Here is a 26,608-nt window from a genome sequence, read left to right as displayed (position 1 = left end):
TTCAGCACCAGGTATGTTTTTTAATCCACCTTCTTCCCTTACCTCAGAGGGATTCTGAAGCACTGGTTTAGATGATATGTGTTCAAGTGATAGAATCAGGAAAATATTGTCATTGTTAAATTAAACAGGGTTTTGTTTTGCCTTTGACTCCACTGAGGACAAATCCATGTTCCATTCAAAAACAAAGGAGCAGAAGCAAAGTCATGTGCAAACAGTGAAAGAGTCATTGCAGACTGTTTAGGAGGGCAGTTCTGAGGGGGGAGCAGGGAATATGTTCACAGGCATTGTTTGCTGCTGGTGTTCACAATGCTCTTTGTCTTCTACAAATGTTATTGTGATTAAAAATTAGCTCAGCCAAATGAAGTGAGTCAGACAGTGCTTATCTACAAGAATATTTGGAATTAATATATTTTCCATAATTTCTGGAGGCTGACAGTAATGAATCCTCTCCCTTTTACAGAGGACCTTTGTATCTCTTTTTAATATTCTTTTGCTGGGCAGCTGAAACATGAACTTGTTTTCCCAGCTAGGAAAACAGCATTTTCCAGCACATACACATAAGTATGTGAGCATAAGCATCATGTACTTATGTATTGTTTATAGGAAACATACAGATTAGATACGGGATTACCCATCTGGGACTCCCTTATTTTCCAGTCACAGAACATGCCTCTAAACCAGCACAAAAACAAATTTTGGGGACTGAAAATAACATTTTTTTCCCCATTTAATTTGTATCTATAAAGTGGATTCCACAAGAGGGAGCTAGAAAACAAATAATCTTTCATGAAGCAGGCTATTAAATTCTTTATAGAATAAAGTGGTGGACGTGCTACATGTGTCCCTTATCAACCAGAAAAGATGGCTGAGTTGTTGTTGTATCAAATCTCCCATTATGATGGCTCTTTGGTTTTATGGAACATCAGGTCGTGTTTCAGGGCTTTGTAAAGACTGACAAAGGATTCAACCCAAGTGTCCTTCTGGTGCCCATCGGACTGAGCAGCCCTGTAGGCTGTGTAGACCATGGTCAGCACTGTCCTTTCAAAGTCTTCTTTCTTGAGGATCCTCGGGTAGGACGACAGTCTGCTACTCAGCCTGCGGATCTCTGTGATGCTCTTGGGGATAATCTCATTGCAGATGGTGTCAAACTCAGCAGCCTTCCTCAGTGAAGCCAGTTCCTCATCTTTGATAGAGATCCTCTGACTCTTGTCGATGTCAAGCTCGGCTAAAAGAAACTGGTACAAAATCAGAACACAGAAAGCTATTTATCTTCTCCAAGAGACTCTATTCAAAGTAAAGACAAATTAACAACATATTCTGAGATCTTTGCTACATGTCAAATGGAGACAAATCTCTGAGAACACTGGCTGGCAGTGGCGCAGACCAGAAAGTCTCTGTGAGAATATTGGACTTCTTCATTTTCTACCTGGGAAAACTAGAGACAGGCTATGGGGAGAGAGGATGAGGAAAATCAGGTAGTCTCCTCTTGTCCAAAACAGTTAGAGGTTACTGCCAGTGCTATGTGAGGATTAGAGAGGAGGGGACTGCTATACAACTAGGAAAGCTCATTTACCCTGACAGGCACAACAGCTCTGGACTCTATTACATCTGCAATCTCCACTGCTGCAAAAGAGGGGACCTGAATAATTTTGAAGTGAAAAAGTCATGCCTGTGGGATTACTCTGCAGTGATTGATACTGGTTGTTTTAATAGCTTGGACAATTAGTTTGGGACTGAGACTCAGATCAAAGAATTAAAATACATCGTGCTTTTAATATATAACTGTTCTGAAAGAAAGTTACTTTCAGTGAAGACACTCACTCCATCTTTCACTTTGCCTGCAAGAGAGCTAGAACCCACATTTGAGGTACTGCAGGCAGCTGCTGCCTGCTTAAGTGCTGAAAGAGGTGCATTTGGTATCTATATGTCTTTTCCCTTCCTTCTGGTAAGCTACTATATAGTCAGCAATGGGTTTAAGGCTTGGATTAGTAAAGGTGACATGGAAACATATGATGGATAACCCCATTATGAAAAGTAACCCCAGTCTTGTTCAGAGATAAAGGAACCATCTGCTCCCATATACTGAACCTCATAAAGCAGGACCACGTCTTCCAAGGAGTTTTGCAGCACTGGATTAAGGAAGGCAGCTGAAGACCTCTTCAGTCGCTGAGCAGCTGGGTAAAGCATAGCTGGAAAATAATTAAGGAAAGTATGATTTCTCACTGCAAATAAAATGGGCCACATGGATTGTTTTGACTGCAATCAAAAAATCAAGTTAGAGGTTAACTGTCTGTCCTGTACCTGTAGAGAGTCCAACACAGACAGGTTTGTGATCCAGGCTTGGGACTCTGAGATGCAGCCACAGTATAAGGAATAGTAATAATAACTTCAACAACAATATATCCTGAAATGTGTGTTCTTCTCCTGCAATATGAAACCAATACTGAGCCTCTATACAGACTACGTTCTTCAGGCCATTCTCCTGCTGTCACATGTCTAATACCCTACGTTTCTCCTGGTTTCAGCTGTCTAAAAGTTAATCTCTCTTTAGTTGACAGTGAGCACCTCCAGAGAGTAGATTACCTCATCTGTCCTGGCTATTTATGTCTTGAAGGAGTGACTCATCTTTTTGAAATTGCTATGTCTCTTCATTATGCCTGGTACCAGCTTGAACAAGACAGCTAAATTCAATGAGGTGAATCCCAATTTATTATGACCTTAATACTACACAGTCTTATAGATAGATACAGCCCAGTCTGCCACTGTTAGGCATTTATTCAATTGCAAAATTCAGTTGCAAAATGCACTATGGATATTCTCTTAGGAAAGTAAAACACATAGATTCCCTGAACCCAGCATCCCAGTTTGGTAAAACATTTACAGAATCAATGAACTGTACAGTCAGGAGCACAGAAAATGTCTGGTGCTGGAAGATGACCACCAAAAGGCTTTGAGTTACTAGTTAGGTATTATTGAAAGGTGTAAACTCCTTTTGGAGTTCAGGAGAAAAAAATATATATTTTGTTCAATGTTTTATATATATGATTTGGATGTTGACGTTTAGGTATGATAACCATAGTTTGGATTTGCTGGATTTCTTTTAATATCTGGGAACAGGAAGTTTTCTGTTTGTTTGTTTGTTTGTTTGTTTGTTTTATGTTTGTTTTTTGTTTGATTTAAAGATGTGCTGACATGACTATTGGTGAATTTTCTCATGAACTTCATTTCAAAATTTTAGCTGTTCAACACTAAGTAAACTTGGTAACTAATTTAGACAAGGAGGAAAAAAAAAAAAGAAAGACATTATGATCACCCTCCTGCTCCATCCCCCCCAAAATAAAATATATTAAAAAACATACAAACAACAACAACAAAAAAACAGTTCTGTAGTTACTAGTAACATTTAATGGGACACTCAACTTATTTTAAATTTCTGAGAAATTTCATTCCACCCTCTATCTACCATATTTTTTTCCATTAAATATTTGAACTAGCTCAATTTTGTCTTTTTTGCCAAAGTTCTTGTGATGGATTTTGCATGCTGCCTATAGAAAATCTAAATGTCATTTAAAGCTCTCTATGCTGTACATGCAAAAAAAATTCTGCAGTAACTCTAATTTTATGGAAAAATTGTCTGCTCCTCGACGATATAGTTCTTCAGAGAATTTTCTTGTTTGATTACCCAAGCAGATCAAAAATGTATAGTTTCTTTCAAACTCTGTAGCCAAAAATGTATTCCTGTTTCCTGAACTGTTTCCAACTGTTGACTTTGTTAAATTTTGACTTGTTAATGATGTTTAAGTTCTTATAATCCAATGAGAAAGAAACCAGACCTTATGAGAAAGAAACCAGACCTTAAGAGATTTAATTAATTAGGATCTGTGTTATCTGGCATATGGAAAATTATTTGGGATAATACCAGGTATAAAATAATTCATGCTTGATCTAGGAAAAGGTATTTTGGACTTGAATTAATGGGGGAATACAGTATAGGTAAAATAGTTTGCTACTTTGCAAAAAAACATCCTGGATGTTATTACATCCAGGATGCAGTAACATTACATCCAGCTGGATGCTACTAACTGTAAATATATCCTACAGTGTCGGGTGTCATGAAATTTTGGTAAGACACGGTTCTTCATATAAGGCTCAGTGCTTAATATCATACCCATATAAGTTTGGATTAAAACTTCCTTAAGGAACTGAATGGTACCTGAACAATATGTGACTAAAAGTTTGAAAGTGAGAATGCACCAAGTAAAGGAACAGAAGTGCAGACAACTACTTGGTCTCTGCAGTAGTCTTTCCCCCACCATGACACCTTTACTACCTGAGCATCTTGTCTGGCCCAGTTGAGGAGGTGGTGAGTTTAGGACAGGTCAAAAGCTGTCTGCAAGATCTGCTTTGCAGGTATGTCTGCCTTCATGTCAGGAGTCAACTCAGATCTGCTCAATTTGCTCTGGTGTATTAACTGGAGGATTGTGGAAGGAATGATGTAAGTGATCAAAAGGACAGGTGTCTCATAGGTCTGTTCTTCACCTGAAAGTCAATATGTCCTCTCTTGGTAACAACCTCCTCTCTAGCATCCTTCCTATCTGCTTCCTGATATTGGAAAGAGAACACAGCTTTCCTACAGCTCGGGTTTGACCTGGCCAAACTGGCTGACCACTGGCAAGTGGAACTATCCACAATTTCTACTGCTGCTCCATCACTGATGTTCATCATTCTTGCTCATAGCTTTACCAAGACATACTGGAGCTATTTCATCTTTCACTATTGGCAGCTGGAGAGTGCATTTGAGTGCTTGTGAAGGACTTGAAACTTCAAACGTTAATTGCTGAGTAATTAGAACTTTTATTACTGGGCAATTAAAATTCTAATTTCTAAGCAGCTGGTAAAAATCCAGTCCATAATGGTGACGATTCATTTTTATCTCTTTTATATGGCTTTTCAATGGAACCAGACCCAGAGTACAAAGTACCTATGCATATGCAGATGATTCACAGCTCAAATATTCCCTGAGCCTTGGAAAAGTTGTCTGTGTCATTTGGTTTTAGTGCTGTTATTCTTTCTGTCGTCACACTGTTTTCTCTTAGTTTTCAGATGAGGGCAGGTTCCTACACTGGAGCTTGGTGAGGACTCATCAGATCCAGCCCATCACCATTTGCCCAGAAAAAAAACTCACTTAAGGAGTCCTCAGGATATTGAATAACATACTATTGATTTAGTACTGACACACTTGCAGAATCACTAGTAACATCTTGAAAGGTAGATAGGTTCTCCTAACATGCTGTTCCCAGGTTGACATATATTACTTTAGGAGATTCAAAGGGACAAGGGCCTGAGCTGTTATACCGTGAGAAACAGTTTTGTATGCGTATCAGAAGCATACCATCCTCTGTAGGGGCCAGACTAGCACTGACTCCCTGATCTCATTATCTTGTTCCCAAAACATATTAAACTTTGTTACAGTTCTTACAAACTTTACTCAGAAACTCTTTCTGAGCTCATTTGTATTTGTCATGGTGATCTGATTTTCCTGCTTCACATTTTATTCCAGTCCTTTACTTTCTCTTTCTTCCTGCATAGCATTTAGATCCTTCCACCATTACTGCTTCCACCATTCTCTCCATGAATTCATGAGTTCCTCAGAGACCATGCGAGCATTTAGAGCAAGTACTCTCTGACTTTTATCACACTAAATTAACATGTACATAAGTTTAGCAAAAAAAAAAAAAAAAAGCTGAGACTGATAAAGATTTGCAGCTAGTTTCTAGCTAGTTTCTAGCTATTTTCTAGCTGCAAATACTGTTGATTACAAATTCCACTTAAAACTTTTCTGCTGATTTTACTTCCTCCTCCATTTACTTCTAGATCTGATGTAAGTTAGCTGGGCAATACCAATAAATAAAAGAGTTGCCATCTCTTTACAGTTTTCTTTTTCAAAAGAAAATTACCACCTATTTACCATTTTCTTCCCCAGAAGAGTTACCATATCTTATCTATTTTCTCCCCTATGTCATAGGAAGATTCAGAACAGGGTGCATCATTTTATGGTGATGATTCAGACAACTCAATTCATTTTAGTGGCAGCAGTTGTAAATGTCTGAAAAGATCCCCTCAGTACTGCCAGAGAAGGCCCAAACTAAAACTATAAGGCAATGGATAAACTCCTGTTGATTTATAGCTTTTACTTTTGTTATAAATATGTTGAGAGATCTCCAACTGAGTTATGGGTGCTTCTGTGCACAGGGCTGAGTGGTCACATAATAAAAAGCTTATGATACATGGAGATAAGAAAAATCAGGTTTTGATTAATATTACTGTAAACATTTTCTATTACGTATCTGTGTACTAGCACTCATCCTCCTTTGCATCCCCTCTTCAGAGAGGTGTTAGAAGTGCTCCCAGATCTGCCTACCCACACTGCACAGAGAAACCTCAGGGCTGGAGGGAGATGAGAGCAGTGTGTTTGAACACGGTCACCTGCTCCCAGCCCACCTGCCTGACCCTGAGCAGCTTCACTCTGTGCCTTGGAGTGCACCACTGCTCATGCCTGAAGGTGGTGGGCAGCCAAAAAATCTAGTCCTGCAGGCAGTTGAAAGTGCCCCACAAAATGGAGTAGAGGAGTACCCATCTTCATCATTGCTCACAGCAGGAGTGCGGCCATGCTCATAGAACTGCTGACAGCTCCATTTCTCCTTAAGGACTACCCAGGTTTTTAAATAAGAGCTGCAGCAGGGTTCACCAACTCATTGGCCTGCTTCTAACTGTTTAGCTGTTTAAATGTAATGTCAAGTCTGAAGCTGTCGATAGATTTATTTTAAAGATGCTTTCGTCTTTTTTAAGAACTGTGCAAGGATTTTCTGGAACTCAGTATCCACATGATAGATGTTTGTGATCTTCTCCCAGATTTTCCATGCAGTTTCACTGGTGACAGTATAGCTGTTTGGTTTTGCTCTCCAGTCCATGTTCCTGCTCATGACAATTTTTTTCCCCAATTCAAGCACTGTGATGTGCTTGCTCAACAAGTACAGAGCACAGCAGCAGGACTACTGAATTGTCTGTGCATCATCAATGACATTTTCCTCCCCTACAAAAAAAAAAAAGTATCAAGCCAAGAGCATGAATCAGGCCCTGTGGGGGCCATCCTGGCAAAGCATGTCCCTGGGGTTCCTGGGACATTAACACAATTTAACTGGGATCATGACTCAGTAGGAATTATTTTGATTGACTTCAGGGTCATGGAAAAGGACTATCTAATTGCTTCATTTGGACCCTTTTCATGAAGGACAAGAGGAGCAGAGTAACAAGAGGGACTTGTGGCTTGACTTCCTGAAAGCAACATTTGCCTATTGACATATGTGAAGGCAGTGGCCCAAGTGGAGCTGTTCTACAAGCCAAATTCAAGTCTGCAGCTGCTAGTTTTGTCTTTCAGTCTTAGATTATTAGAGCCTGAGTCCAAAGAAGTAGTGAAAATCATTAATTTGGACATCACTAGATTTTTGAGACCAGCTCCCTATTTCTGAGATTACAAGGAAAAGAGCAGTTGCACAGGCAGTAATGCACCAGAAAAAGAAGAGCCGTCTTTGAAAGTCCTTTACATTTTTACCTGTAATTGTAGTGAAACCATATCTTTTCAGATCACCACAACCATCTTTTTACTACAAGATCACAACCACTGCTTAGTAGTGAGAAACTGGTACAAACTCTGTAGTACTTGATTCCTAACAGCAAAAGTTTCCCTTTCTTGCCAAATACATTTGAAATCAGGACTTCTAGATTGCAATGGGAGGAAAGGAATCCATCCCAAATTTTAAGGAGAACAATTTCTCTCTATTTCAATGCATTTTATTAGTAAACCAGAGAATAAAAGTTATGGTTATAAAAAGAGCTTTTCAGTGCTCTGAGTGCATGGAAACAAGTATGCTACCCACTACATGAAAGGAAATGAAAATGTAAAACTTGATAGGTTATTGTTCATGAAGGTTCAGTAAAGTATGTAAAATATTTTTTAAAATTAATAATTGGTTATTATTTTTGTTCTGTCCTATAACAAACCCAGAGAAGCAGAGCATGACACAGCATTTGAATCTTACTCCAAGGGTAGCCTAAAAATCACATGGTTAGAAAAGAAAATTTAACAAATCTGTAAACTTTCTCAGTCTTTTTTTCTTTTACATATATATATATATGTTAGCTTCTTCAAGAGTCAAAAAAAAAAAAAAAAAAAAAGGAGAGAGAGAAAATACCCTTTTAAGATTGCTTTGAATCAGCCTGGAGCATATGTTAATTCCATTGGGGAGCTAGAAATTTTCTTGGTATCATGACATTTTTTTTCTCACGTCCCTGGGATTTGCACTAAATGGATCTCTGTATACCCAGAGGATCTTGTCAAAAGAAGATATTTGTTGATAACCTGATAATAGATTTTCTATTTTCTTCTTTAATTAAGAAGAATTCAAGCATTTGCAAAAGCAAATGAGCTGAACACCTACCACAAGGTAGTTGTATATGCAGATGCAGCAGCCATTATAAAGCTATGTAATAATTATTAGTGATCTAGTTTTATTGAACTTGTTGTGGAGTCTGCTGGGCAGTTCTCAGGGGTGACTGTTGCTGTGGATCTTAGGGAAAATATCTGAAATTCTTGCAAGAGGGTTTTTTTAATGGTGTATGAGAAGTGTTGCTTTGACTTTGTTCTCTATGCTTTTCCGTGACTATACACTACAGAGAAGAAGACATGAGTCTCAAAGTCTGCATGCCCTTGAGGAAAGCTTTTTGCTTCATGTTTCACTTTGATTATCTCACTGATGGAGGTTTACAACCAGACCAGAAGAATATTTTGTACATAAAGAGCTTTAGTTTTAGTTAAGTTGCTCCATTGCTGGTGCAGGAATCCCTAGTTAACTGACTCAGGTTGATTGTGAAATTCCTGTCCTTACTTTTCTGCAGTCATACAAAGGCAATAAATATTTTGCTTTCTTGAGCAACTACCTACTTTGTGTCTGGGACAGACCTTGATTCCAGAAGCACTGTTTCCTCCAAAGTCAAATGGTGTTGGCTTATGGAAGTTGTGTGGTTGGCAGTGAAAATTTTGATGAGCAGGTTTATGTGCAGTAATCCCATTCTTTACTTCTTGTTGTGTGCTTGCCTTGTCCCCTGTGGGTTCATCACCTGTAAGGTGTTTAAACTGTCCTGGGCCTGCATTCTCTGCTAAGAAAAGACCTGAGCTTTGACTGGCCAGCACTGCAGTGGAGCGTGCTCAGGCAACCTTTCTTAATACTTCCAGATACTTTGTCTTCATGCATAAAACTGCGGTGTTAGAAATGATTGAACACTTTGCTTTAGCACAGGAGAAATAAAATGAGTGGGAAGCTGAAGGAAGAATAAGAGGAACAGAAAGAAGGGAACCACACACACACAAATATAATTAAAAATAGAAGGACTAGGGAAAATCATCACAGTGCTATAGGCCAGCTTCTGAAACCTGCATGTGGAATTACAGTTACTCACAAAAGTAGCTCCCATGACAACAAGTACTATGCAGAACTTGTGCATTCCAGTTTTAATACATTAAAATCTCCATTACAGGGACTTGAAATCCCAGTGCCCCTTATGAGAACACAGCAGAGAGATGAAGAAGACATTTTAATTACAAACCAAGATGAACTAACACGTTTTTAAAAGCAACTACCAAGAGAATTTTCCTCTCTGTACTTTCAGCTCCATATCATTGGTATCTTAGCTCCTAAGAATAAAATTAATAATGTCAATGATACGTCCTTTTATCTGACTGTTGACTAAAAGTGAGGATAGAGATTTGTTTCTTCTTTACTTATAAATGGAAGGTTAAAAAAAAAAAGCTCCATCTTGAAAGTCTGAGTTTTGTCAATAAGGATACAAGAAGCAAATCTTCCTACTAAAATCAGTAACAAGTAACACTGTGCTTAGAAAAAAAAATAGTAAAAAAAGAGAAAAAATCACCTTAGAATTATTAACAGATTGTATTTAATTACTTAGTTAGTGACCTAATCTTTTTTTTTTTTTTTTCTTTTTTCCTTTTTTCCCAAAGTTAAGATTTATTATTTTACCTCCTTTTAAAGAAACATATTTTCTAAATGGGCACCTTAGTTCCCTAAAGTTTGACCAATCCACTTTATATTTCTGCACTTCATAAATATTCTGAGATACATTGGAGTAGATTAGACTACATTAAATTAAGTTAATGTGTAACAGAGTTCCAATATTAAACAAGAATTGTAATAGCCTTTCTAGTTATTTAACATAAGTAAGAAAAAAAACTGTTTATAGAAATGGAGACTGCTAGAGAAGGAAACAGTCCACCTGAGCCTGTGATTGTGAAAGAAGGAGGAGATTTTAACTTTTATGATTTAAGTAGATGGTTTGAAAGATATGATTAACATCAACCAACTAAAATGGTCTCAGAATGTATTTCCTCACATGGAATTTTTATTATACAGCATTTTCACCAGTTCCCGGCCTGGAGCAATGTATGCTGTGTTATTTATTCTTCCCTTGGTCATAAAGAGGGTGTTCCCACCTATAATTATTTATGCTCATAAAAAACATGAAAACAGCCAAGAAAGCCTTTAACGTGCTGGAGTAAAGCTGCTGCAGTAGAAAATGAGAGAGGAAATAAACACACACTAACTAAAGGGAAGAAGAAGTGAAAAGTTGTGTCCTTCAGTTTACTGCCATAGTTCTAGGAACTGGGGATGGGCTATGGTAAGCACTACATGAGCAAAGGGCAACAGTAAAGAAGGGAGATTAACATTTAACAACAATTAACATTGTTGCACAGACCTAACACAGAAGCAATAAGCAATTTTAGAAACATGAAAATCAGGCAGAGGTGGGAAACGAAACTGTGCTTTATATCTCCTTCCTCATTGCAGGGCCACCTTTCCTTCCCTATTTGTATCACATTGCTCACAGGAACTTCTGTTCAAGATCTCTTGTATGAGAGGAAAACATTAAGCAATCTTAATTAAATGCATTTGATTTTTTTTTTTTTTTTTTTTTTTTTTACAAGTGAAGGGATATAATGATGGTTAGGTCTACTTCCAGATCTCCCATGAAGGGAACGAGGGCGGGAAGATGTGCATCCAGGTTGGTGTTTAAGCACCAAGTAGTAAGAAGGGCCTTTTTAGTTTTTCTTTTTCTTTTTATTTCTTTTTCTTCTTCCTTTTTTTTTTTTTTTTTTTCTTTTTGTTGTAATTTCTTTTTCAGTCAGGCTTCCTTGGTTTTGAGACAGGCAAAGGTGTCTGTGCAGCTAGGATTTTTCTGAGGCTGACCTCATCATGGCTGCAGCTGCAAGAAGCAGTCTTGTATGCCTTCCCCACAGTCACGTTCTCCTTCTTCCCCTCTGTGCCAACACCACGTCGTGTGGCCACATGGTGAGCCAAGAGCCAAGTCAGGGATCTGGCTGGTTGTGAATGAATGCTAACAGCAAACCCAAAAAAAAAAAAAAAAAAAAAAAAAGATAGATTTTAGCTGCCTTGTTTCCCATCACAGCTGCTACATTAGCAATGCTCCTCCTTGTGAGCAACTCCCAGTGCAAGTGGTGGTCCAAGTGCTCTTAGGACATTTGGTGATGATTCCAGTTCTTGAATGATGTAAGGATGGATGGTATCCCTGGTTAGGAAAAGCAGAGGACATTCCTCATGGTTACACACCCTTGATCTAACCACCAAGCTCAGGGTCTCCTTTCTGAGGAAGGCCATCTCACACAGTGCAGTTACTCCTACTGGAGATAAAGATAGGCTGCAGGACCACTAGCCCACTAGCCACTGACCATTCCTTTCTCTTCTATGCTTACACTCTCCTGAACCTTTAACAGAGTAAATTCAACTGGCACAAAGAATATTTCAAATTTATTCTAGGCATGAATGCTGAGAAAAAAATTAAAACATCTGGTTTGAACTACAGACCTAGCAGAGAGCAGTATGGATTTTGTCATAATCGTGAATGACAGCTCAGATTCTTCAGTGGAAATATGTATTGCTGTTGTTGGCCAGTTCCAAAAAATGTCTATTCAGAGAACAGGAACAGTATCATGTACATTAGCTAGACAACCACTACTATATATATTTACAAGCTCTTTTCAAGGTTAGCCTGTCCTTTTAACTGAGAGAATGGCTGTCCCCTACCACAAGAGAATTTACTGCAAGAGAATTAGGAGATTTCTGTTTCCTGATGTTTTCCAGTTCAATCTGTCTGCCTTCTCTGCATTAATGAAACACAATGCACTGGATCTGTTGAAAAGGCCATTGTACAAAATTCTGTGCAGGTGTCCAAATTTAAAAATACATGGGCCTACTGACTTAAAATATATGACCATACGATCTGCAGATTAAGAAAAATAACGAGGGATTATTGCTGGTACTGATTATGTTGTCCTGTGGTGAATTATTGTGTGGGAACTGTCCCACTGAGATCATGGAACTGTTAGCTGAGGGGACCTTACAATAATTCACTTAAGCTATTTGTGAATACCTTCAACCAGCAAATAAATTCCAGAAGTTAACTTTGGATCTAGGAACAGTTATTAAACTGATAGCAAACTATCTATTATTTTAATTGTGCATGAGCTTCTCACCCACATATAGCACATGTGTGAAATGGCAAGTTACTCCTCAGACTCATTAAGTATCAAAGTCACAGCTTAAAACTGAGGACAAATAAATGTTAGATTGTTCATCATATCTTCTCCCTCAGAACAGAAAGAATCAGAATTTTCTTCCCCTTTCCTTCAATTCCTATCCAAGCTCAAGTAAATCAGTAAGAGGAAAATACATAAATCCCACTTCTCTGCTTCCTCTGTTCCAGGATTTCACTTTTTCTTCAAAACCAAGGAAGACCCAGCTGTTTTTACAGCTGCTCATTGAGATCCAAATGTCAGTGCACCTGCTACTGTTTTTCTTAATGACATGAATATGTGCTGGATAGAGAAAATGTACAAATCAACATTGCCCAATAAAGAAAAACCAGGGGGATATAATGTCATTTTTGTGAAGAAATAGATTATTTCTGGAAGTAATGTCTTTTCAAAGCAGTGTGTATTTTCTAGTAGTGAAGATAAAAAAAAAAGACATCTGAGAATGTAACAAAGCTGAAGATGGATTCACGTTGTTTCTGAACTGGACTGGTACAGCTGTTTTGCCACCTGAGCAGAACATGGAGTGTGAAAAGCTGTGCTGTATCCCTGCTGAAGAAACAGAGGGGACCACATGTCTCTTCTGGAGTGGTAAGGGAGGGTTGCCATGAGAAGACATCTGTTCTGTCAAGTTCACACCTGTGTGAATGTCTGGGCCCTATTTTGTTATTTTCTACATCTAAGTGAAAATATTACTAAAATAATCGACAGAACTCAAATATAATTATCAACAGAATATAATTGTTGGATTTCATTGTGTGAAGATGTAGTGGTCTGCCAACAAAATTTCATCAATCTTTGTGATATTGTCAGAAACATAGTAACCTGAAGGATGAATGAAAAATGAATTATTTTTTATAGCTGCCTCTCCCACTCCACAAACACATATATGGGATTTCCATTTTACAAAGCTCTCCTTTGTCTACTGTTCCTTATTATTTCACACTCTCCTAAAATCTGAATATTTCTAGACCTTTCAGGTTTCACAATCTGCAAAAATAAAGCTGAGACTGAGGTACAAATGGATTCTCTATTAAATACAGAAAGTCCTGCCAGAACCTTGAGTTCTGCAAACTGCTAAAGGCAGGACACTGTGGACGAGGTCCTCAGATGACCTGAGCTAGCACCACCAGCCCTGTGATGCTGCTCTGTGAACACCCAGGTCACAGAGAGCCCTGTGCTGTGAAAGGCGTATTTGGAATCAAATGGAAGAGAAGAAGGTTAGATTTGGGCTTCCAGAACTCTTACAGCCAACAAATACATTGTCTTCTGATGACAGGAACTGAAAGGAACCAAATGCTGACAGCTGCTGCTGAAATTAATGAAAGTTCATATCTCAGCATCTTTTGCTGCTCCCTCTCCTGTCACCTACAGATGTCATCAACCAATGGCTCCCAGGCAACAGCACCCTGCCAGTTTGTCCTGGGTATTAGAGTCAGAGCTTTTCTTCCTTTCCATACAGTCTGTTTTTTTTTGACCTGAACTTGTAAAATGGATTTTTGCTTCCAGGAAAATAGTCTAAGTAAATGTTTAAGGAAAAAATGCTAATGATCTCATGTTCTATACTTAGGAAGAATGAAACTGGAATAAAGGAGGAAGACTTGATTTCCCATGAAAACATCTAGCATATTGCTGACTGAAACCAGCTGGGAATTTATTCTTCATTTTAACTCCTCTGTGTGGGGGAACTGGAACAGAAGACATTTTTATGACTGTGGAAGAGCAATTTAGGTAAGTTGCTGTGATACATTGTAAATATCAACCTGCCTTTTCCTGGATTTGGTCTTTCTTCTCACTAAGTTGAACAATTTGAAGCTTTCATAATGAAATATGCTTGCTTAGAAAAGTTTCTGTCAGCATGTATACACTCATTTGCTTGTCATTGTAAGCTGCTAATGAAAAATCTTTAGGTCACTCTTCCATGGTCTTGTGTCTAGAGAAATGCTCTTCATGAAAAACAGACTTCATTATGCATGACTTTTCTTCCTCAGTTTGGTAGTAATGATTATCACCAAGGAAGTTTAGAGAGATCATCTAGATCTGAGCATGTGATTGATATTCATCTTATGCCATCCTCATCTGACTTGCTTTTGTCATATTATGGGAATATTATTATTAGTCTACCTTATAGATAAGAGGCAATCACTGTCTGAGGTACTGGAGCACAAATGATAAAGTAATTATTTATAGTGGTAAATTGACATTTCGCATGGCTACAAAATGAGGTAGGGACAACTTGTCCCCATATTTGTTTCTAAATGGGAGACACGGTACTCTTTAAGTTCCATTTTGACCTCTAAGTGCTGCACAGACATTAATGATGAAGCAGAATGCAAACTAGCTGGCTGAGCTCCTAGGGCACACTGGATTAGCAGCTGCATTGGGTTACAGACAGCACGCCAGGCTGCTGTGAAAAAGACTCTCAGAAGGTGATTTATAACTTCATCTAAATAATGCTTGCTTTATTTTTTCAACAAAAACACCCACAAAGAAATGCACTGTAGTTTGAAAACAGATAAGTAAACTGAAATATGTTCAAGTAGCTGCTCCCAGCTGAAGGACCAGCACTCTTTTCCATTTCAGCAGGCAGGCAGTCAGGGCCTTGAAGTCCAGCCTTGGGTTCAGCAGCACTTACATGCAGAGGTGTCAGAGGAGACTCATTTGTTTCTTTGACAGTTGTCTTATTTGGCAGCATGAATTCAAGCAGGAGTGAACAAGCCAGCTGGAAATGATGCACACATCTCTTTGATCAAGTAAGTAGAAAGCAGGAATGAGTATAGAGTATTTAACACACATGATGGGTTGGTTATTTTTACCTCACTGGCAAACGTGTGCAAGTAGAAATAGAGCTCTGCATTGATGGTGCTGTTTTGCTTGAGTCCCCATATGTTCCTCTAGGAACTATGTGGACATCTCATTCTGCTTTAGACTTCACCTCAGCTGGACAGTGCTGTCTGTGAGCAGCATGCACAGAGATTTCGGCTGACATAAGAGGATCTGTGCTGGATAGATGGTCTGTGGTACATGCAGTTAGTCATTCAGGATTTGAAGGGCATCCAGAACTTACCAGTAATCATCCAACAGCCTGTTCCCTAAGTACTATTTCTGGCAAAAAAAAAAAAAAAAGGTCTTTCTAGGGAAATGAAATTTCTCATGGTATCCCTAACAGTTAGCTATATACTGGGCAGACTCTTGAAATACTTCTTCCTAATCTGGAGCCTACAACATTTCCTCACTGTGAACATGAGAAATACAACACCCTGAAAAGACAACCCCTGAGTCTGTGTGATGGGTGGCTTGTGACTGCCTTGTCTTTCTCAGCCCCACTGATAAATATCTGAATCTTCCTCTCAGCTCCGTGCATTCCTGGAGGATTCCCTCCATCCACTGTAGTCAGCATTGCTCAGGCCTCAGCCAAGCAGCTGCTGTCTTCGTGCATCTGGGTTTGATTTTGGGGAGAGACAGGGCATGGTGAGACAGGAACTTGGTGCAGAAAAGCAGGAGGGTTAGGCAATGATGGCAAGAACCCCAGACCTGAGATAGAAAGTAGGTTTGGGCTATTCTTATTGTTTGACACTTCCCTTTGCGACTTGGGCCTAACTGGGCCTGATTGTATGAGATTCCTGTAATAGGGAACACAAGTGAGGAAAACTTGTTGGATATTTTTATGAGGACCCAACTGATCTTTGGGCTTACTAAGTACAAGCCGAGCTAAGTCTGCCCCTTTGAGCTCTGTTTAGTGAAAAATCCTGTGAAAGAAAGCAATAAAACAAGCTGTATATACGTTTTTATCATTAGACTTATCACCTTCCAAACTTTTCTGCCAAATTGGCATGGCAATCCAGAAAACCAGAAGTTGCTGTGACTATGACAAATGAATGGTTTCACTTAAAACATGCTGTACTATATTAGGATGTCTACAAGTAGCATTTAACTGGAAATGGAGTTTGTTCAGTGCCAAGTCATGAACAATAGCAGTAAACGAAAATGAAGCATGCGTTAAATGCCTTTTATTTTAGGAGGGGGTTTAAGTCACAAACAGTTCTCTCAGACATAGAATCTGCATTTAATAAATAAATTCAATAAAAAAAATACTTTGTGCCTCTTTAGAGCCAGGCACAAACAAAAACGTAATGTCATGGCTGTGAGCATTATGAAAACCAGGGAGGAAAATGAGGGCTTGCAGAACTTAACATTTCTCCAGGGACTGATAGGGGGGAAACAGGGACATATGCCACTGTGTCACTGCTGCTATGACTGATGTTAATGGGAGAAGATGATGGGTATTAGTGGGGAATGCTGTAGCCCTATAACCTTGTAAAAGAGCAACCTTCTTACAACTTCCATGGGGAAAAAAAAAAAAAAAAAAAAAAAAAAAGCCTGTTTCTTGGGAAGTGGGAAGAGTTCCTTTCATACCTACATAGTTTAAAAAGCTCAGAGAGAGGCAAAAAAAAGGGGATATGTGGAGACCTTGGCACCTTTCTGATTCAGCAGCAGTAACTTTACCTTTTACACTGTGATCAGTGGTGAATTGCCCAGATTACGGAATCTCACCGTCCTGGTGCAGTGGCAGATCGGTGAGGACCACAAGAAAATGGGAGTCCTGCTTATGTGAGAAAAGGCAGATATATGCAGCCATCCCATGAGCCTGAGAAGTAGACAGATGAGATGAAGACCAGCTGTGACAGATGGACATCTGCTGAAGAGCAGGTTCAAATGAGGATGCATACCACACTGACAAGGGGGTGAATGCTACCCTATTCTTAAGCAAATGTGTGCTTTATTTTTTCCTATCTACATTTATCACATTTTCTCTCTCTGTCTACCTTTCCTCTCTTTTCCTATTTTCCTCTCATTCATGCCAATTCCTCCAATTTGCTACCTTTGCCTTCAACTTTTTATCTCTTCTTTCTTAGTACTTCTGCCTTATCCTTTTGCCTCTCTTGTTTCCCTCTCAGTGACTCAAAAAAGTCCTGTCAGCTTAGAAAGTCTGTACTTTTTCCAAAACAGACAAAAGATCAGAAGCGTCATCTCCATTTGGGGCATGCCACCACCTGCCAAATAGATGGAAATGATGAAATCCTCATGCTTTGGATCTCAGCAGATATCCACAACTAGCCCAGGGCAGTTTACTCTCTTCACAACTAGGCAAAATCTAACCTAAATGTTCTGCTCCCCCACTGCCATTCCAGGGAAGGGTGTGAGGGGATCACACAGAAGACCTTGTGCATTTGGGTCTCCATCAAGTGCTTGCAGGACAGCATTGCCCTTCTGCCACCCCATTTCCTCCCAAATAACCTCTGAGCTTTGAAGAGCTTATTTTTCTCTTTCTCAGAAATTCTTTTTCAGCTACCCACCTGGCTCCTTCTGAGCAGAGAGAGACTCCTGGAGTTTGGAGCCCAGCTCCTGGCTGGTGACCTGTTTCCCTGTGGCCAGGGAGGAATTTCCAGAGGATGAGCGGTATGCGTGCCGATCTCAGAGGAACTGGGGAGCTGCCAAACCGAGCCAACAAGCTGAGCCAGGAAAGGCCCCACATATGCTTTCACCAGAGGAAAGGAATGTTAGTGGAAACTGGGAATATTGGAGCTTATTTAACTCTGCTGTCTTCTTCCTTGCACTCTTAGCCTCAAGTCCAGTACGGAGCCCTGCTTGCCACAAAAACAGCAGCAGCAAGGCAAGAAAAGCCAGCTTATGGTTGCAGTCTGCAGCACCTCAGGGTGGGGGGGATGAAGAGAGTTACTGGTGAAAGATAAAACATTGAATAAGCAAGGGAGCCCCATGACTTGGGATGCAGACTCAAGCTGGCATAATGTCTCCCAATGAGTACATATACTGTGGCAGGTATACCGCATATAGACACTGTGTGTCTTCCCAGAAGTGTTACTTGTAGTTCATCCTGTTTGATTTTTTTTTTCTTCCTTTTTTTGTGATACTTTGATACATTTCCTTCTCTGCTTTCCACCATCAGCCATCCACATATCTGACCTGCATCAGCTTCACCCTCAGTAGTGTCACTTTGCTGAAAAACACTTTAACCAACAAATAACATTTCAAGGCTGGAAGTTTTCAACACTCAGGGTCACTGTAGGAAACTAAGTTAGTGAGAACTGAGGTTGTGGCCTCCCTCAAGACAGTGGCGAAACTCTTACTGACCTGAGTGCTGCTGGTTTGCACATTTTGGTGCTATTAAGGTTAAAGCAAGGAACAGACACCTTTTTCCACATCAGACCAAGACACCAAGACACATGGCTCCCTGTTTTGCTAAAAACTCAGGGTCCATGTATCCTGCTAGGTTCTCTGCATTTTAGATGCTCCCTTCAATGGGGTGCAGAGGGAGAGTGCATGGTTTTGCAGATCCCAGTTTTAGTCTCCAGGACTGCAGCCCAACGTATGGGTCCTGTCCTGCCTTGAACTTGAGCACTGACATTGCATGCAGAATTAATTACTCCACTGTTCCATGTTTCACCTCAGTGATTTACATCTTGCCTGTCACAATCCAAGTAATCAGAGCCTTTGCACACTGATGATATTCATTAAGACCTGCTGACTTGCACTTCAATGACACTGTACTGTTCAGTGCTTCTGACAGGATTTCATTCTGCCCAAGAAGTCATTACCTTCCTGCTGAATCTGGCATGATTTACCCAAGGAAACAAGAAAAACACTTTATGCTTCAGAAACATGAAGAAAAACAAATCATCACTAACCAATATACAGGACTACACACATGCAGTCATCCTGAAGAAACCCAGAGCAAATGATTAAATTACCCTGTGCCTCACAAAGAAAAAGGATGTTAACACTTACTCTCTTTAATTACACTGAAAGTTCTTTGGAGAAGAGACATTTTTACCCTATGTTTGTTTGCACGATGTCAGGTATTAGTGGTGTCTCTGGCCAGAGCAGTTGAGTAAAAGATAATCAGGATAGGACTCACAGAGTGCTCTACAGTCTTTGTAAGTGTAGATGAGTTATTTCATTCATAACAGAGCTGCTTCGCCTGTGGAGGAGAACATTGGCTTAATAGCGTGCATTTGGAACAGTGTTTGGGTTGGTAAAAGTAAGATGAAGAGAGCTATTTCAGTCTGAAAGTATAAGGAGGGATTTGGATGGCAAGAGGTGCTTCTGAGCTGTCCTTTGGCTGGGAGATAAGGAGTCTGTATACTGATGAAGATCCCATGGCAGTTCTACATCTGGGACCTATGCGAATACATATGGGGCATGCAGAAATCCTAAAAAAAATAATAAAAAAAATAAAAGTAACGGCATGTGTTTTACTGGCTCACTAGTCCTCAGTATTGGGATGAACATGGGATCACTAAGAAGATGCGACTGGGTCACTTTCATCTTCTACTTCTCACTTAGTATAGCAAATACTGAAGAGAAAACTGCTTTATTTCATAACTCTCTCCAATGTTCTAATATTTTTTACCCAGATTTCATTAAAATTATTGAGATATTTTCCTTTTTAACTTTTGATTCTGTCAACCAATTTATGACAATATGGGCTGTAAGATTTAGCCATTTTTTGTCTGCTTCCTGTGGTGATAAGAGTCTCAGAATCACTTAGATCCTTCCCTGTTAACAGCTTGACTGATTTTAAAGAGTACAAAATCCACCTGTGATCTTACTAAAATGCAAAAACTATAATATATCCTTCCTCTGATCTCATCACAGTTTAGCACCATTACCCTAGAAGAGATCATAAACTTTGATTTTTTTAAGTATCCCTTGTATGTCTTTCAGCGTTAGGTATCCACAGTGAATCCTGATTCATGGATCATACTCCATACAGCTTAAATTAATAAAGACTGCCTCTAAAGGAGAATTTGGGGAATCAGGACATGCTAGAAAGGATTTTGATTACAGTTGCAGCCCTACCCTATTGGATATTTATCCTACTCAGGTTAAATTCATTCAGGGGCTATTGTAGCCTAGCTATATTTTGCAACACTGAGCAGCTTTTACAGGTACAAAGAATTAATCTCTTTTCAGCCTCTTCAGTCTACTCCCTGCTGTTTCATGCAATAGCTCCTTGTTTTACAGTTTCAGACTCCCACTGTGGCTGGTGTCCAAGGGATCTGTTAAGTGGAACAGGAGGACCATATCTGTGCTGCACAGCAAAGTGTAGGGCAGACATGTCAGAGCCAGACGCAGTACAGCCATATCATTGTGGCAGCAGGTCCAAGCAAGTGACCCTTGCTGAAAGGCATAGCTTATTCCCTTGGGGACATGCCACGATGTGACTGTCACCCTGCTCAGACTCCAGATAGGGACCTTTCATTGCCTTGTGCTGTGCCGCCTCCACCCTGGGTCTGTGATCTCTGCTCTGCACACCACTGGCCATGCAGATGTCCTAGTTGCCTTCTTCATTCGTTCATTCGTTAATTCTCTCTCTCCTCTCTCTCTCTTGTTTTTTTTTTTTTTTTTTTTTTTTTTTTTTTTTTTTCTGCTTCAAAACACATTTTTGTCTTTGTCTACTTCTAATTTCTTCAACAGCAGGAAACATTCTTTAAATGCCTCCTTTCTACTTATTACAGTCTGGGATTTTTTCTTTAAAGATCTATTATTTAGGCCTATGACATACACTTACACTCATCTGTTCTACAAGTCGTTACAACAGAACTGAGGAAATAAAAGCTTAGTTATAAAAGCTGTCTTCTTCAGGTTATTCATCTTCAAAGCTAATAATTCTTCTGAATTTCAATCCCTTTCACACAGTGCCTACTTCTCTTTACAAGTACAGCTGTGATAATTAGTGTGGTAGTGATTTACATCAGGCAAATGAACCCCCAAACCAGGACACTCCAGCACATAAATGTGTGTTCACAGGAATTGGTACAGACTGCTGAAATAGGCTCAAGGTACGTGGGAAGAAAATCCACAGCAGATTGATCAAGCGGATCAAGATCAGTGGAATGGGTCCTACAAGCAGGGAAGCTGGGGCAGCTGAAGCAAGTTTCCAAGTGACCATGTAGGAGCCAGAGAAAAGGTATTTTTGTCTCCATAAGAAGGAACATACTTTACACAGCCAGGCATGGGTAATGTGTGTTTTATGTGCAATATATATTATATATATAGATAACAGTAACTTTATGAAAATCAAGGGAAGTTAAATAGATGTTGCACTTTAAAAAGATCTTGTACCCAGTCAAGCTAGTGCAATTTGCCTTTGCTCTTGGGCCAGACATTTGGAGACCTCAACATCTCCTAAAGAAGCCAAAATGATAAGTTGGTATCCTTGAGGTCTGCTAGGTAAATATGTATGTTTGAACATTTGTGTCATAATTACATTCTGTGTTCAAGCCACATTCCCTTTGCTCACACCATCCAAGCCAATGTGTTGAACAAAAGTTGTTGAACAAAGTGTTGAACAAGCAGTACTATCAATGGTGGAATCCCAGACATTGCCTGAGAAGAGAGTACCTGGCCATAACAGTGCAAATAAGAGATGAGGTGGAAGAGAAGAAAATAAGTTGAAAGGTGTGGAGATGCTGTGTATACCCTAATTCCAAGGCTTTCATCTTTTTTTTCCACATGGTGAAATCACCAGCAACCTGATATGCAGGAAATGTTCACATAGGATAGAAAATTCTAAACTCTGCTTCCTTACAAAATGACTGGCTGGGTTTCTAGCAGCAGCCAGTCTCTCCTTCTCTTCTGCATAGTCCCCCCCTCTCTTGGCACTGGAGAGCTACCAGCCTGCTGCAGCTACGCCCAGCAGCAGAAGCAGCCTGCAAGAGTTGTTCGTGTAGCAGCTGCTCCTTCAAACTCCCAAATTCAGTTGCCACAACATTAGAGAAAATGCTAAAGGTTTGCACTGTTGGGAAATCAAGGAGGACAGGCCTTCTGTTCTTCCAAGTAATTGTTTCTTCAGAGAGCCTCTAAGAAGAACAAAGTATTCACCTGGTGTTATGGAACAACCTTTTGACTTTGACTGAGCACTAGAGGTACAATGTAAAGTGGATCAGATAAATCTGGACATGACTATAATAATGCTGAAGGTTTGGAAGGCACAGCAAAACCATTCCCAAAAGCATGGAACCTCATAAGTATTAATATAGCTAATATATCCATTCTTCACTAAGGTTTTCTGTGTCTTTCAATTTTCTGTCTTCCAGTATCTCACAGAATCACAGAATCACAGAATTTCTAGGTTGGAAGAGACCTCAAGATCATCGAGTCCAACCTCTGACCTAACGCTAGCAGTCCCCACTAAACCATATCCCTAAGCTCTACATCTAAATGTCTTTTAAAGACTTCCAGGGATGGTGACTCCACCACTTCCCTGGGCAGCCTGTTCCATGTCTAACAACCCTTTCAGTAAAGAACTTCTTCCTAAGATCCAACCTAAAACTCCCCTGGCAAATTTACTGCTGGGATTAGTTCTATACTAAATTTATCCCCCGACAAAGTTTACCCTAACAGAACATTGTAACACTCACCAGAGAAAGTTCCATTATATGAGAGGGGAATAATAATAATAATAAGCATTCACCTTCTCCAAGAAGACAACACTAGTTGTATCCATGGTAAGTAATTCAACAGATATACGGCATCTCCTTCTCCAGCCCCCACTTACTATTGCAAATCTCTCCCGCTGTCCAAGAAGCCACAACCACAAGGAATCACACTGTCTTCACTCCCCAAGCAACCACATAACAGGCATGCTACTGTTTGTGTGCTGTTTATTTGTATTATGAAGCCCTTAAGGCAAATATTGCCAGCTGAGATGAAATGTATAACAAGACTTGCCTTAGAGTTTTCCTCTCAGGGAATAAGCAATTGTTGTAATGCAGATCTGAAGCTTACTTTGGCTCTTCAACATATTGATACTCATCAGAGCAGTGTGAAGAAAGCAACTGGGTGGCAAGCAGTGACATTGGCTCAGGTTACCACAGCTGTATGTGCCTTTTTTGTTTGTTTGTTAGTTTTTATTTATTTATTGTCAAAGGGCAGGGTTTGTTGCTTGATCTCTATAACAAACACATCTTTTAAGTACTGCAATTATTATTTGGACCTTTCAGAAATTAATAATCACCTTTTCCATTCCATAGGGAAAGCAACTCATTAGAGACCTAACATTATATTTTTTCCCTAGACATGCACTTTACAAAATTCAAGAGACTAATATCATATGGATAAGTCTACAGAAGGCTCAGAAGGCTTGAGCAAATCTGTGTTGATGAAACAAATCGTTTTGTGCTCACTTAGTATCCCTACTTTAATATTCTAAACATGTCTATCTTAGTGACTAAAGTATGCCTGTAACTTCTGTACCAATGTCCACAGCTGGATCTCAGCAGGCTGAAGACTGTGTGTCATTTTTAATGCAAATGAATGAGGGAGTAAAAAAGAAAGTACAACAACAAAAAAAAATAAGCAAGCAAACATAAAAAAAAGCAAACGAAAACACACAAAACAAACAAACAAACAAAAAAAAACTCTAAGATTTGTGTAGATTTTTTTTTTTTCTTTGCATTTATTGATGTTTATAAAAGCACAGGGACGTGGCAGATTGGTGTTCCGACTCAGCACTAAGCACAAGCACATTCGTCTTTCCTCACATGACTTTGTTCTTAAGCAAAGACTAAATACTTTGTTACAGGGCTTAGGTATCCAAAGTGCCCCAATGCTGCCAGTGAAAAAAATAAAATAATTAAAAGCTAGACTTTGCTTTATCCATTTTTCACTGATCATTTCTATTGGGAAAACAAACAAACAAACAAAAAATGCTGGTAATAAAAGCAGGATTACTTGTCCAACTGTTTTGTAAACAGACTGGACTACTAGTCAATATGGAGCTGATATGCATATTTGTATTTCTTTTCCATCACACCAGATGCTGGTTTGTCTTTTCTTTTCTATTGCAAAACACAGATAGAGAGTTGGACAAGACTTAAATAACTGAGATTTAATCCGGACAAAAGTCAGTTGTCATTTGTGGAGGGAGGGAAGAGTAATGAGTGTGCAAAAGGGTGTGTCATGCCTCGGTACTCAGTCAAATTTCCTCTGAGGTTTCTGAGCAATTCATAACTTAGGATGGTGCTTTGCTCCCTCCCCCCCACACACACCTCCTCTAGATACTGCAGAATAGGATGGGACTGGTTAGGCTGACACACAGACATTTTAAGGGAGTGAAGGTACTCTGAAACAGCTATTGCTGAAGGAGTCATGCCCTTAAGACTGCATCTGCACAGTCCCATCAGCTGTGGAGAAGTCTGGTTTCTTCCTGAGAAGGTGTCTGTATATAATATCTGTGATCACTAAACTCCTTATCACAACAGTGAATGAATCTCCTTTTCACTCTGAAATCTCAAAAAACAAGCTGTAGAGATTCCAGCTTGAAAATAATCTGCTTTCACAAAAGGAAGAACAGAGTTCTGATGTTTTCCTTTAAATGTCCATGGTGATTAAAACTGTATTTTAATAATTGCATGGGTTTCTTTTAATTTTTTCTTTTTTTTTTTTTTTTTTTTGTTTTTGTTTTTTTTTTTTTTTAATTGAAGTAAGTGGGTTAGCAAACAATGAACATCCTTAAAATGCGTGGTGACTATTTCATGGAAATGGACCTTCCTCCTCCTCCCCCCACCTTTTTTTCCCCCCCCTTCATAAATAGGGTGTCCTCATTCTTCCAAAAGGTAGGATATATATATACATATATTTTATATATATATGTTATTTATATATATAGATACGTTTCAGATATGCAAATCTACTTTTAATTTCATGACCTTTTTATGTGTCATCACTGGAAAGACAAACACTTATCTGGAAAACTAAGGTTTTCATGAAGGTGCCATTACCTCTATTATACAGTCACAAGAAAGTGAGTTATGTGAAGGTACAATAACTCATCCAGCATCATTCAAGAGGCTGATGTAAAAGCCAAGGAAAGAACCTGACACTGTGAGTCTCACTGTGAGTCCTGACAGCAAGACCCTGCTGACTCTAAGGAACAATTAAATATCGATACAGACTTAGCAGAGTTGCATATCTCTTCATTACTTCATTCAGACTTTGCCTCACATAAGAAAATTAATATGAAATCCGAAGAGCAGATTAGAAAGAAATTATAATGAGAAAGAAATAGAAGATTGGGGCTGGAGGGTAGGAAAGGACACCTGAGTGCTTGATTTAACAGACTCCAGTTCCTTTGGAAATCTGTAGATGTCAGTATCAAAAGCAAAAAAAAAATCCTTTTTGGAAGGGAAAGACCATCCTTAATAGCTCTTAAGCAAGCATCTCATATGCAATCTAACAGTCCCAAACTGTTTTATAAGTTACTCTCACGCACTTGAATACAAATATATCATGACTATGTATTGTCATATTGGCCATCAAAGCCTGATAACACCCTAGGTATCTGTTTATATGTTGTGTATGCTAGTCTATCAGCACAGTGTCACAGGCAGTTCTAGGCATCCTGCAAAAGCTGTGCATTACTGTGTTTCCTGTTACCAGATATCTGCCTGGTAGAGCAGAAAATCATGCCACCTGTGGCTGCAAAGGTTTTTCCTTTAAAGTTTCATGACATGTATTTTCTGTTAATTCAAGAGAAAAAGGAGAAGGAGAAAGAAGAAAGTAAGAAAATAAATAATTTTTGTTCTTGGGATATTTCTTGAATATTTTTATTATACCAGAATATATAAATAATTTTACCTTTATGCACTTATGCATGTGTATTTTTCTATTTGTCTATGTAGCTATTTAACTGACCCATTTAAAGAAGAAATGAAATTCCAGATCTGGGAGGGTCAAATTACACATATATAAAATGGAAGATTATTACAGACCAAATCTACAAACTCAAAGATTTCTCTTAAATGTTTTTTTTCATGCTTAAATCTTACCTCTGCTCCATTTGTATGTCACAGTGGCATGAGCACTGTAATAGAATAGCAGCAGCAACAAAGTCTTCCAAAGCAT

The 26,608-nt window shown here is 39.2% G+C and overlaps 1 protein-coding gene across 1 annotated transcript; it reads right to left on the bottom strand.

Moving 5' to 3' along the window:
* Positions 1-26,608, bottom strand: FAM180A (family with sequence similarity 180 member A). The gene is made up of 3 exons (XM_032185732.1): positions 26,533-26,608; positions 2,089-2,189; positions 1-1,235 (listed from the first exon to the last, which is right to left on the bottom strand). Exons 1-3 carry the CDS (start codon positions 26,606-26,608, stop codon positions 894-896), a joined length of 519 nt encoding a protein of 172 aa, XP_032041623.1. The 3' UTR covers positions 1-893.

This window comes from Aythya fuligula, chromosome 1 (assembly GCF_009819795.1).
Source record: "Aythya fuligula isolate bAytFul2 chromosome 1, bAytFul2.pri, whole genome shotgun sequence".
Taxonomy (NCBI): Eukaryota; Metazoa; Chordata; class Aves; order Anseriformes; family Anatidae; genus Aythya; species Aythya fuligula.
Note: the sequence above shows the minus strand (reverse complement) of the source record. Positions and strands in the feature narration are given on the sequence as shown.